Genomic DNA, 12,078 nt, shown 5'->3' with positions numbered 1-12,078 from the left:
CTGTAGATTTTAAGAAATGGAGCCAGGAGTATCTGCATTTGAGAATCTTAACTCACAATCCCAAATGTGTCCCTCCTGGAGCAGGAGTCTCAACCTATCCTGAACTAGGGGGTGAAGAGAAAGCCCACCATTAGGCTGATAGTTAATTGTCCCTGGGACTCAGCTCAGCAGGTCAGTCACTCTGGGTATTACTGGGGTGTCCAAGTCCCTCCTAAATTTGGGGCTTGACCAAGAAAACATAAGATGCTCATACATAAGAAAAGTCCATGTTGCTGACCCAGAGTGGCCAAATGTTGGTTTTGGAGGACTGCTGTTTACAGAGACAGATTCCCAGAAGTGCTGGGGCAGATTGCATTGAGCCTAGTGTAGAGCTGCTTTTGTTTATTTTAATTTGGGGGGGTTGTAGATTGATTCAGTACCTTTATTTATTTATTTTTTAGTGTGGTGCTGAGGATCGAACCCAGTGCCTCACACATGCTAGGCAAGCACTCTAGCATTGAGCCACAATCCCAGCCCCTAGAACTGCTTTTATGAGACCCCAAGTTCTCTGAGGGAACCCCCCATCACCCTATCCCCCTGACATTTTTCCTTCAGTATGGGGGTCTTTACTACTGAGCTACATCCCCAGGTCTTTTTATTTTTTTATTCTGGGACAGGGTCTTGCTAAGTCACCCAGTCAGGTCTCAAACTTGCTGTCCTCCTGCTTCAGCCTTGCTAGTCACTAGATTATAGACATGTGCTCCTGGGCCTAATCCTCCTGACATCTTCACCATCGTGTACCTCTTGGGCATCATAGCTCACTGGTTCCACTTTAGGAATAGGGAGGAGAATTGAGCCTGGAAGTGGCCCAGATGCCTATGATCAATGGATCCCATGGGTGAGCAGAGCCCAAACTGGCTCCTGGCTTGTCCTGCAGCGCCCCCTCACGGAGGAAGGTAGCAGCATCTCCTAGGACCTGAAATTTGATTCCCAAATTTTGGAAAGCTCCCAACACTTCTTAGGTCAAAGTAAAGTTTTTACAAGCTCAGTGAAAATTCATCTTGTCCCCTCTGAATCAACAATCAGAAGATAACTTACAAAATAAGTTATCTAAGATAACAGTCACCAGCCTCCAAACAAATCTAGGCCTCACATTCACTAAGACCTGGCAGCTACTTCCTCACCTTCCTGTCCTGTCTCTTTTCCATTCTTTTCTTCACACTGCTGCCCATTTGACCTCTCCATAATGTCAGGCCAAGGACCCTGTTTGTCTGTACTCCTCTTTGTCACCCCCCAATTTGGCCAGTTTGGGCCCCTGATGTTCATGTGCTGTTTCAGCCACACTGAGCAGCCCTCCTGCATAGAGCTGACATCTTCCACACCAGCGTAGCTTCATTCCTGACTTTTCCTTGGCCTGGAAAGCACTAGCTCTCTTCTTCAGGAGTAACTGGAGGGCCACCTGATTACTACTTCTCCCCTGATTACTACTTCCCTAGGCAACAGTGGCCACCCCATTATCTGTGGTCCCTCATTTCCCCTTGAATCATGCTATCTCAGCATTTCCCCCTTAGAGTGAGCTTCTAGGAGCAGCAGTAACTTCTCCCTTCCTGTGGCTCCCATTACCCCTGCTTAGAACAGTTCTTTTCTAATCATCATTTCCTCTTTCACCTGTGGGGAAATGAGCAGAGCTTCCTTATCAATGCTGGTCTTGACCATACCACCAGCCCCAAAGACCACCGAGAATAGATGCTTGGCCTTCTTAGATCAGGCCTAACCAGAGAGCCAAGTCCACAGATTTTGTAGAACTCAGAGGAAGGCAGAGAGCCTCACAGGCTCCAGCATGTGATCTTACTTCCTTTTTTAAAAAATTTAGTTGTTGATGGATCTTTATTTTACTTATTTGCATGTGGTGCTAAGAATTGAACCCAGGGCCTCACACATGCTAGGCAAGCACTCTTCCACAGAGCTACAACTCCAGCCCATGTGGACTTACTTTCAACATGTGCAAGAACACTTCCCTGCAGGCCTCTGCTTCCTCAGCCATAAAGTGAGGTCAACCTCAATTATCTAGCTCTGAAATACCCTGAAGAATCTGAGTTCATCTCTATGGATGAGATTCAGTCTGTGTGGGCCCTATGGACAGTATCACCTTGGGGTGGGCAAAATACAACCCAGGGAAATCTAAAGATGAAAAGAGAAAGAAGTGTCCAGACCTCATGGCTTGCCTATGACTTTGCAGTGGAACAATTGAGTATCCAAGTGACCCTCCCAAAGGAGGGAACAGCCAGGAATAATGCCAAGAAAAAGAGCCATGCCCATTTTCATCCTGCCTGGGCCTGCCCACTCAGCCTCCTCTGATAATCATGCTGACCATTATTCCAGAGTCCCAACACATTGTTGTGTAATTCAGATAGCTTAATTCATTCAGATTCTGACCTATCCTCTCCACAGCCTCCTCCAACCCCTCAATGGTCTCCCCATCTTTGGTACCTTTTATGGGGGTTGTCTGATAGGTGGATATGATTCAATGATGTGTGTCTTTGGGGAATTCCCAGTTCAGTTGCAAAGACAGTTATAATCCACAGTTTCAATAGTATACAATGCAAGGCAACATTGCCTGCTGCCTGGCTCAGCAGAAAGAGGGTACCCAAATTGTCAAGGATCATGTGTGCACTAGCCAGACGGATGGGTTAGGGAATAAAGGCTTCTTAGCAGGAAAACCCCATGTGCAGAGAGTGAAAGTAAGAAAAGGTGTGGCTGACCAGGGAGTTAGAGACATTGGGAAGTTTCAAGGCAGCTGGGGCAAGAGGAGAAAGGTGCTAGAGGGACAGTGACACCATCAAGGGCGCAGAAGTGTGAGGCAGGGTCACTGTATAGATCCAGCTGTGGTAATGGGTGGGAAATATTTCAAAGCTGCCACTTAGGGCAGGTAAATGAACCTTTCCACCCAGGAATACCATGTGTTGGTCCCCTTGAGGTCAGGCTAAACACAGGCCCTTCCCTGAGAGACAGCAGGGCCAAATGCCTGCTTCTCATGACCTTTTTTTGTGGGGAGGGGATACTGGGGATTAAATCCAGGGTACTTTACCATTAAGCCACATCCTCAGTCCTTTTTATTTTTTGAGACAGGGTCTCACTAAGTTCCTTAGAGCCTCACAAAGTTGCTGAGAATGGCTTTGAACTTGCAATCCTGCCTCAGCCTCCCACGCCTCTGGGACTACCAGTGTGTGCCACCATGCCCAACTGCATGACCTTTTCTCTGCCTCAGGTTCCTTCCCCACTCCCTCTTCATTCCCCACCATTAGCCTACCTGACCCTGATTCACCTGGGGAGACTTAAATACACAGAACTGGGCCCTTTGCCTGTCCAAACCCACTTCTTGTTCAGGCCTAGGATGGTACCCAGGAATCTCATTTGTCAGATGACATGGCCCCTGGTAATCCAGATGACTGGCCCAACTTCAAACTGCACAGGTGAGTCCTTCACCCTTCTTCACAGCCTCTTTCTTTCCCTAATTCAAGCATCATATTTGGGGAATTGGTCTTAGAAAAGGAAAAATGTTTATTTTTCCAAGTTCTCAAATGGGAGCAGGGGCCAAATTCCCCCCTCCATCTAGCCCTCAGGCTACAGCCCTGGGTCAGGCCTGGAGAATGGGAACACCCAGTGGGTGAAGTCACTTGTACTGAGGGGAGAGTGGGGGCACAAGGGGAGCAGTGCAGACACTCAGCATCTTGTCGATATCCACCTGGGTTGACTTATCCACCTCTGCCTTGAGGTGACCACTCATCCCCAAGCTGGGCAAAACCCCAAGCTCCACTCCAGCCTCCTCTCCCAGGGTAGCCAAGGCATGAGTGGGGGGAACTAACACATTGGAATAGGGCAAAGGGAGACCTAAGCCCAGCTCACCTGCCACAGGGAGCAAGGCCTGCAGCTGCTCCACACCTGCCTCCTCAGGAACCAGGGCCAACTCTGACTCAGGCTCTACCTCAGCCTCCCTGTCTTCCTCCCCTGCCTGGTTCAGCTCAGGGTTGCAATAGTTGATATACTGGTACAATGGCCGGAGGCGCTGAGCTTTTCCTGCAAGGACCCGGGGCAGGACAGGGGCTGGAGCGCCAGGCTGTGCAATGTCAGCTCCAGCAAGCAGGGAAAGAAGGGAAAGCCCAAGGACTGCCACTCACGCTCCAGCCCCAGGGTCTCTGGGGGTGCAGACACAGTGCTGGCTATAGCTGGAATCATGGGAGCCCCCAGACTTTTGCGTTTCTTGGCTTTTTTGTGCTGTTTGGCAGATGGTGAGGGTTCATTCTGACAGCCCTCCAGCTCCTCTCTCTGCAGCAGCATCCCTGGTGGCAGCTCAGCTTCAGTCCTAGGATGGGCATGGTAGCTAGGTCCTGGGAGGCTGGGAGACTAAAGTTGGGGACAAGAGGTCTGAGAGGCAGCCTTCAGCCTCTGGCTCCTTTGCCTTGAGCCTAGGGACTAGCCCTGCCTATCCCACCAACCCAGGACTATAAAGCTATCCCTTTCTTGGTCAATGAAATCCCAGGCCCAATAGGGTCCCAGCACTTATGTGACCTCATTCCCCTTCAAGACATGGAGGTTCCATCTCTCCTGGTGCTGATGCTCCCTATGCCAGAGCTCTTGAGGAACAGAATAGGCAGAGTGATGATAGTGGCAGGGAACAAGAATCTGCCCCACAGACGTACAGGATTTAGGAATTCTCCAGGGGTAAGTTTGAGGCTCAACCCCATCCCTGCAGTTCCTTCCCTCTGAAAAACCTCCTCACTTGATCGGTTTCCTCTTCAGTCCATGACTGGGCCCCACGATGGAGGCCCCAAGCCTGGGGCCTCTCCCATCTCCTGCCTCTGCCTCAAGCACTTCTTCCTCCAGCTTGATCCCCTCCTCCTGGAGCTCTGGCTCTCTGCAGTGTCCTCTTGGACACACGTCTTCACCCTGGGTACTGCAGGCCTCATAAGCTGGCACTGGGCACTGGTCTCCCATCATTGAGCACTAGAGGCAACACATAGGTAATTAGTTGCCATGGCCAAACAAAAGATGTAGGAATCAGTCATTCGATGCCCAACATCGGCCCCCAAACACCGGAGAAAGGGCACCAGCCCGGGCCCCTCCACTGTAAGGCCTGAACTGGCAGTTAGGGGGTCAGATCACTCAAAGTTCGGCCCTCAGAGCACCGTGGCCAAATGTTTGAAGGCTGATGGCCAGATCATCAGGACCATCACCTCAGGGCTCTGAGCATGATTAACTGGTGCCTCCACAACCTGGACCAGCCCTGCGACTGTCCCCTCTGGGGCCCCTGGCTTCCTCTCGGCCCCAGAGGCCATGGCTTCGATGGGTCAGAGCATTCTCGACGGTTGCTGCGGTAGGAGAGCGGGCGCCCAGGGGCTGGACTGGTGGACCCTGTGTTGACTGAGGAACCCGCCAGGCGACTAGAGCCTAGCCTAGCTCCGAATGGGACTGAAGGCTGTTCCGCCCACTCGGCTGGAACTACAAGCCCCAGAAGGCTTATCGCCAGATCATTGACCCCTGACCTCAGAGATGGAAAGCTATTTGTTGCCTGGCAACAGCAACTCCCGTCAGGTTGCAGAAGCTGGCGGCAAAACTGCTCAAGTGAGCCCCCGCGGGGGTCGTGCGGAGAGGGACAGCGAACCCGCAAAGAAGTGGGCTAAAATCGGGGTCGCAAAGGCAGCAAGGGTAGGCCGGGCCATGAGCGCGGAGGGAGCTGGGGGAGTGATTGGAAGTGGAAAGCACGGCCTGGCTGCAGGGTCTGGTTGAGGGAGGAAGCACCGGGGTAGGGAAAGGGGTTCCGGCGGGAGATGCGCAGCGTGGCAGGCCTCGGTGCACCGTTGCAGGGCGTCGACCGCAGCATGTGCGAAGGCCCGTCCCGCATCTCGGGGCCCATTCCCCCAGATCCTACACTCTGCCCTGACTACTACCGGCGACCCGCCTCAGGTGAGTTGGAGCGTGCCGAGTGTGCCGCGGTGGGGCGAATTCCCCACTCCATAACTGAGCCCCGCACTCCACCCGGTCCCACCTCCTAGCCCAAGGACGCCTCGAGGGAACCGCTTTGAAGCTGGACCTGCTGACCTCGGAACCTGATTTGGACGCCGCCCCTCCCCGTGGCCCCCGCATCAGGCCCGGAGCCCGAGAAATCCTGGAGCGTAGCCAACGAGGCGTGGGGGACGTGCTGCTGCAACTGGGAGACATCTCCCTCGGTCCAGGAGCTTCTCCCAAGAGTAAGTCCCAGCCAGAAAGAGCAGCAGTTGGAGATCAAAAGTGGAGATCTAAAGGGGCTGCTCCTTCTTCCCTGACCTGGACGCTGGCTTTGCCCCTGTAGATCTGTTTCCCCAATATAAAAGGAGTAGGAAATGAACTACCTCCTCGAAGGAGTGGACTGAATGAGATAGTCCCAGGAAGTCCTAGCTTCATGCATTCATGCATCAATGGAACACTTTTAAACAGGATTCATATAGATACTAGGAAAACAAAATCAAGGACAAGTGTGGGTCATCATAAAGTTAAGGTGGGAGGCAATAAACAAGAGATAAGTGTAATATGCGAGATGATTAATGGTATACTTCACTATAAAAATGTAAAAAACTGGGGTGGAGATGTAGCTCAGTAGTAGAGTGTTTGCCTAGCATGTACAAGACCTCAGGTTTGATGTCACAAAACAATAACAAGTTAAAAATGTAAAAAATAACAAAGAGATAATGTACTATGTTAGGAAGGAAAGGCATAAGTTGATGCGATGGAATATGTGTGTGCGGTCTAACCCAGACAGGAGAGCCAGGGATATCTTTGTGCAGGAGGCAGGGTATGGGCCTATATTGAGATCTAGTTTAAGTTGGGTTGCATGGGCCATACATAGAGCAGAGCATGGCAGCATATTTTCTCCAGGGAAGGACCCTAAAGACCATGAGAAGGAAAATCTGAGGCGGATCAGAGAGATACAGAAGCGCTTCCGAGAGCAAGAGCACAGCAGGGAGCAGGGCCAGCTCAGGCCCCTGAAGGCACTGTGGCGGTCACCCAAATATGACAAGGTGGAGTCCCGACTCAAGGCCCAGCTGCAGGTATCTGTTTTAGGGAGCCAGAAATATTGTCTTTGTTGGCCAGCAGGCAAAATTATACTGTGATCTGAGTTATGGGAAGAGAAGAAATCACAGAGAATTAAGATAACAAAGTATTAAGGGACAGCTGGTACTGCTGCAGGCATATCTGGAGTCTCTGCAGAAGTGGTAATGGCTGGACTAACCATGAGGGTCCAGTAGGAATTAGGCAAGGGAAGTGGGGGAGAGAACATTCCATAGAAAGAGAACTTTACAGGTAGATGTTCTGAGACTAGATGGTGAGCAGTGGGGATCCTGGGTACAGTTCACTGTGAGGGGGAAAAGTATAAGTTTAAGCCAAGAAGTCAGCTGAACCCACATCTGAAAGGACCACCTAAGCTACTTTCCAATGTTTTTGTGTGTGTGTGCATGTGTGCCATGTGGTTGTGTTGAGAATCAAACCCAGGGTCTCATTCATGCTAAGCATGTGTTTTACCACTAAGCTATACCCCCTGGTCTTTCAACATTTATCTGAGGATAGTAGGGAGGGCAGGGGCTGGGACTGGGGTATGGTGGCCCCTGTATTGGGTAGGCACCATTCCTCTAAGAAGGAGGAGAACTGAGAGAAAAGACAAGGTCACATAAGGATATATTGAAGCTCAGGCATCTGTGGGACTCCCAGGGGGTGGGAGTGTGTCCAGGAAGCAGATGGATGCTCAGGTCTGGATCTCAGGCATGAGATCCAGGAGTTATTGATGAGCAGGTTGAGAACAATGAGACCAAGGAAGTGGCCCTATGGATTTGAGGGCTTGGAAGCCAGCCCTCAATGACCTTGGGGGGCTGAAGCTTGCCTAGGAGGGAGAAAAAAGTGCTAACTGAACCGAATTAGAATGAAATATAGTTTGTTTCCTTAAATGTAGAAGAGACCCCCATGTTTAAATGCTAATAAGAAGTGGTCCTTTAAGAAAGAAAAGGCCCTGGGCTGGGGATGTGGCTCAAGTGGTAGCGCGCTCGCCTGGTATGCGTGCAGCCTGGGTTGGATCCTCAGCATCACATACAAATAAAGATGTTGTGTCCGCCGAGAACTAAAAATAAATATTAAAAAAAATTCTTTCTCTCTCTCTCAAAAAAAAAAAAAAAAAATAAGAAAGAAGAGGCCCTATAGGGATGGGGAGAGAAAAATCCTGAAAGGCCAGAAGGCTAGAGGCATACCCTTGTGGTTTGAGACCCTGACATCAGCCTAACTGATTCCTCTGCTATGTCCTGCCCTGCAGGAGCCTGACCCCGCCTCTGCAACAGAGCATGCCCACTTCCTGCGGGCACACTCCCGCTGTGGCCCTGGGCTCCCACCACCCCGTGTCCAGCTAACCCCACCAGGACCCAAAGCTAAGGTGAGAGGATATGTGGGAGCTAGGAGGTGGTTGGGCAGGAGTCCTGTGGGTGGGGGTACAAAAGTACAACACAATGCTATTAACCCCCACCATTCTTGCCATGTCCTACAGGGATCAGGCCTGAGTGTGGATTTCATTAGTCACAATGCCCAAGCTGCCAAGAGGGCCCCCCGGCGCCATTCCCGCTCACTGCAGGCCCTGGCACAGGTGCTGGAGCAGCAACGTCAAGCCCAGGAACACTACAACACAACACAGAAGGGCCATGTGCCTCTTTAGTAGGTCTCAGTGTCCAACACCCTGGGTGAGGGGCATCTATGGAGGGTGGGAATCAATTGCCTTGGTGTCCTCAACCCTAGGCCTGTGTATCTACAGCTTGTTGGAGCGCAGGGATATGTGGCGGCGGGAGGCTGAAGCCCGCCAGCATAGCCAGCCAGACCCTGACATGCCCCCTGGTCATACCTGCATGCCTGAGAACCAGCGGCTGGAAACACTGAATAGTCTGCTCCAGAGTGAGTACTTGGGCAAGCGGGGCAGGATGGGGAGCCCACTGGGAACCATGCACCTCTGCCCAGTACTCACTGTTCCTGGGCCCCTGTAGGCCAGAGCCAGCTGCTGCGTGAGCTAGTACTGCTACCTGCCGGGGCAGACTCGCTGAGAGCCCAAGGCCACCGTGTTGAGCTGGACCGGAAGCTGGTGCAGGTAGAAGAGGCCATCAAGATCTTTTCCCGGCCCAAAGTCTTCGTGAAGATGGATGCCTGAGCCCCTTTGTTGGAGCAGTGGCAGGAAGATCCACACTGAGGATTGCCACATGGCTGCAAGAGGCAACAGGCCCGGTTATACAGCAGAGGTCCAAAAAGAGGAGCTTTCTGGGCAGGCAATATACCCAGAGTATTCTTCCCAGCTATCTGTGGTTGTAGAAGGGCCATCCCAGCCTTTAAACCCTTTTGACAAAATTAAACCTTTTGTACACAGTGGGGTTTGTTTCCATAAAAGTTTTGTTTGGAGGGAGGACTGGGGATTGAACCCAAGGTGCTAGGCAAGTGCTCTATCACTGAACTATATCAACATCCCTTTTTATTTTATTTTGAGAGAGCATCTCAGTAAGTTGCCCAATCTGGCCTTCAATTTGCCATCCTCCTGAGTCACTGCAATTATAGGCATGTGCCAATAATGTTTGGTCCATAGACGCTTTCCTTACTTCAAAAATGCAAAGCCCCATGACCTTCCTGCTGCCTAACCATGGGAAGGTCTTTCCACTGCCCCTGTCATTCCTGTTTCATATCCAGAGTAGAAGGTAGGCTTATGGGATTGGAGAGGAGGCTGGGACTGGGACACAGAAGGACCATGTCTGTGTTTGTAGAAAACTTTTAATGTTCCTCAGGCTGAGAGGGCCCAATGGAACAAGCAAGCTAACCCCCGCCCCAACCAGGATGTCCCTACCATGTCCCAGCAGCCTAGAATAGAAAAGGGCTGCATCCTTGCCTGTCAGAGGCTGAAGCCGCTACCATCTCCTCGTATGCTACTCCCCCAGCCAGAGCTGGCCTGTTCCTGGCCATCCAGGGAGGGCAGAGAGTTTCGGACACCCGGAAGTAGGCAGCCGGGGTGCAGGTCCCAGCATGGCGGCTGAGACAGCCCATTGGAACAAGGAGGCGGTCGGTTCTCAATGACCAGGTCACTGCTGTCATCATCACTGTCGGGCTCAGCAGGCCCAGGCCCTGCAGAGGGAGGCCGTGTTAGCCGCCCAGATGCCCCTCGCACCACATTATTGCGCTGGTTGGCAGGCTTGACAGTGACAATGAGGTTATGGCTGTTGGCAACCATCATGTCCGTCACTTGGTCCAAGGTCTTCCCAGCCACCTCAATACCATTGACCTCAAGGATCTCATCACTAACTGCCAGCAGCCCTGTACTCTCAGCCAGGCCCCCACGTACCAGGCGGGAGATGAATATGCCTGGAACCCGCTCCAGGCCTTGGGGAGCCACACGCACACTCATGCCATCTCGAATGTAAAAGCCCAGAGGGCGGTCTGAACCATGCTTGTGCAGTCGAACCCTTCGGTGGGTCTCAGGCAGTAGGTCCACATCTATGACTGAGGAAACCTGGCGGAAATCTTGGGGCAGGCTGATTAGCAGGGGTGGCCGGGTGCGCAGGGGTGCCACTGGTCGCAGTAGAAGCCCTTTCCTGCGCCGCTGCAGAGAGTTGGAGGCAAATGCCAGGCCGCTGGAGTCAGCTTCTGCTGCAGGAGAGGGGGATGCTGAGATCAGAGATGCTGCTCTCCTACTTGGGCCCTTTACAGGGAGCAATGTAGCTATTTCCTACCACTTGGAGGTCAGGCCAAGGGCAAGGACTGCAGAAGGTGAAGACTGAGTGCTCTGGGTATGGACTAACCCTTGTAGACCTGCCCGGTCACCCTACCCCACCGAGGCTGCCCACTGTACCCCATTCTCCTCACCCCGCTTCTGCACCAGTAGGCGCAGCGGCGGGGGCCCGCTGGCCAGGGCCCGGTGCAGGCTGTCGTCGTTGGTGAGGGGCAGTAGGTCGCCGTGAGCATCCGTATAGCCAAGCAGCACGTCCAGGCCTGGAATCTGGTGCACTGCACGCAGCAACCGAGAAAACTCCTGGAAGCCGCTCACGGAAGCGCGGGGCAGCGCAAAGCGTCGGAACTCAGCGTCGAACTGGAGGCGGGTGGTGGCGGGGGAGAGAAGACTGGTTAGGACAGGTCTCTTTTTCACACAGATCTAAGTCTGGCAGAAGTAGGGGTAAAAAAGGGCTGCTGCAAAAGCTACAGCGTTGAACCCACACCTCAGTTCCAGTATAAGGGACGCTGTCCAAGGTCTTGTCCCCGCCCTCCACGTACCAAAACCATAGAGGGACTCTGGAGGCTGGCAGTGGAAGGAAGGAGGATGGATAAGGAAAAATAAGCAGAAAAAAAGAATGGGACGTGGAGGATAAAGGACAGAAGTGATGGGGCCAAGGAGCAGGGAAGGAGAAGGAGAGAATTGGGAGTGCCTAGGGCCGGGGGCCGGAGCCGGGGCCGAAGGCGCCCTTACTTTGCTCTTCACCTCGACGATGCTGTCAGGACTGCGCGCCGGAGTCCTCTGCGGCCTGGCCATTGCGGGACCGGGCGGACCAGGGACAGTGCCCCAGGCAGCCCGCGGAGGCGCAGGTGCACAGCCCGGCTGGCCCGCCCGCGCCGCCCCGCCCCTACTGTAGCACTTGCCCCGCCCTCCCATCCGGACCATGACGTCAAGGGGGCAGCGACACAGAGGAACGCGGAGTCCACGTCTCCTAGGAAACAGAGATGTGGGTGGAGAACATTCTTCCTCTGCTCCTACGTCATTACGCTAGGGTTCGCACGTCCGGAAGAGTCTGGGAGGACGGATTTGGCCAATCCGAGAGGATAAAGAGGGAATTGACATTTATTGAGCGCTGTGTACTTTTATTTTCACTGGTCTTACAAGACTAAGCATTTTGTATATGAGGAAACTGAGTCATAATAAACTTCTGCTAAACCCCTCCGGGTCACACGGCGAAGTGGCTTCGAGCCAACTCAAGCCACCACCCTCAGATCTCAGCAGCTTCAGGCCCAGGATCACTCTGCCTGCGAGCCAGCCTTTGGCCCCTTCCTTCCCGATGTCGTGATGAA

General features: G+C 52.8%; 3 protein-coding genes across 5 annotated transcripts; 1 reads left to right on the top strand and 2 right to left on the bottom strand.

Moving 5' to 3' along the window:
* Window positions 1-3,069: 3,069 nt before the first annotated feature.
* Window positions 3,070-5,337, bottom strand: C18H16orf86 (chromosome 18 C16orf86 homolog). Its single transcript, XM_027954000.2, has 5 exons — window positions 5,214-5,337; window positions 4,760-4,983; window positions 4,549-4,557; window positions 4,158-4,375; window positions 3,070-4,056 (listed from the first exon to the last, which is right to left on the bottom strand). The coding sequence occupies exons 1-5, from the start codon at window positions 5,313-5,315 to the stop codon at window positions 3,653-3,655; spliced, it is 957 nt and encodes a 318-aa protein (XP_027809801.2). The 5' UTR covers window positions 5,316-5,337; the 3' UTR covers window positions 3,070-3,652.
* On the top strand, window positions 5,253-9,405 carry Enkd1 (enkurin domain containing 1). The gene is made up of 8 exons (XM_071604560.1): window positions 5,253-5,685; window positions 5,844-5,943; window positions 6,033-6,227; window positions 6,892-7,064; window positions 8,315-8,431; window positions 8,543-8,706; window positions 8,804-8,940; window positions 9,030-9,405. The coding sequence occupies exons 1-8, from the start codon at window positions 5,530-5,532 to the stop codon at window positions 9,188-9,190; spliced, it is 1,203 nt and encodes a 400-aa protein (XP_071460661.1). The 5' UTR covers window positions 5,253-5,529; the 3' UTR covers window positions 9,191-9,405.
* A 391-nt stretch (window positions 9,406-9,796) lies between these two features.
* Window positions 9,797-11,611, bottom strand: Pard6a (par-6 family cell polarity regulator alpha). 3 transcript variants are annotated; one of them, XM_071604561.1, is made up of 3 exons: window positions 11,483-11,611; window positions 10,885-11,107; window positions 9,797-10,668 (listed from the first exon to the last, which is right to left on the bottom strand). In XM_071604561.1, the coding sequence occupies exons 1-3, from the start codon at window positions 11,543-11,545 to the stop codon at window positions 9,917-9,919; spliced, it is 1,038 nt and encodes a 345-aa protein (XP_071460662.1). In that variant the 5' UTR covers window positions 11,546-11,611; the 3' UTR covers window positions 9,797-9,916. The 3 variants fall into 3 exon arrangements, with proteins under 3 accessions (XP_071460662.1, XP_027809798.1, XP_071460663.1); XM_027953997.2 differs by having other exon boundaries at window positions 9,797-10,665; XM_071604562.1 differs by having other exon boundaries at window positions 11,495-11,611.
* Between the last annotated feature and the right edge of the window lie 467 nt (window positions 11,612-12,078).

The sequence above is a fragment of the Marmota flaviventris genome, chromosome 18 (genome assembly GCF_047511675.1).
Source record: "Marmota flaviventris isolate mMarFla1 chromosome 18, mMarFla1.hap1, whole genome shotgun sequence".
In the NCBI taxonomy this organism is placed as follows: Eukaryota; Metazoa; Chordata; class Mammalia; order Rodentia; family Sciuridae; genus Marmota; species Marmota flaviventris.
The sequence above is the reverse complement of the archived record's forward strand: the minus strand, read 5'-3'. Positions and strand labels throughout refer to the sequence as shown.

Excerpts from the sequence above, each read along its gene's own strand:
- C18H16orf86 (XM_027954000.2), bottom strand. The coding sequence starts at position 5,315 with ATGGCCTCTGGGGCCGAGAGGAAGCCAGGGGCCCCAGAGGGGACAGTC. Across the intron at positions 4,984-5,213 it reads ATCATGCTCAGAGCCCTGAG|TGCTCAATGATGGGAGACCA; the intron begins GTGATGGTCCTG and ends TGTTGCCTCTAG. Across the intron at positions 4,057-4,157 it reads AGAGACCCTGGGGCTGGAGC|GAAAAGCTCAGCGCCTCCGG; the intron begins GTGAGTGGCAGT and ends GGGTCCTTGCAG.
- Enkd1 (XM_071604560.1), top strand. The coding sequence starts at position 5,530 with ATGGAAAGCTATTTGTTGCCTGGCAACAGCAACTCCCGTCAGGTTGCA. Across the intron at positions 5,944-6,032 it reads CTACCGGCGACCCGCCTCAG|CCCAAGGACGCCTCGAGGGA; the intron begins GTGAGTTGGAGC and ends CCCACCTCCTAG. Across the intron at positions 8,941-9,029 it reads ACTGAATAGTCTGCTCCAGA|GCCAGAGCCAGCTGCTGCGT; the intron begins GTGAGTACTTGG and ends GGGCCCCTGTAG.
- Pard6a (XM_071604561.1), bottom strand. The coding sequence starts at position 11,545 with ATGGCCAGGCCGCAGAGGACTCCGGCGCGCAGTCCTGACAGCATCGTC. Across the intron at positions 11,108-11,482 it reads TCGTCGAGGTGAAGAGCAAA|TTCGACGCTGAGTTCCGACG; the intron begins GTAAGGGCGCCT and ends ACCCGCCTCCAG. Across the intron at positions 10,669-10,884 it reads CCTACTGGTGCAGAAGCGGG|CAGAAGCTGACTCCAGCGGC; the intron begins GTGAGGAGAATG and ends CCTCTCCTGCAG.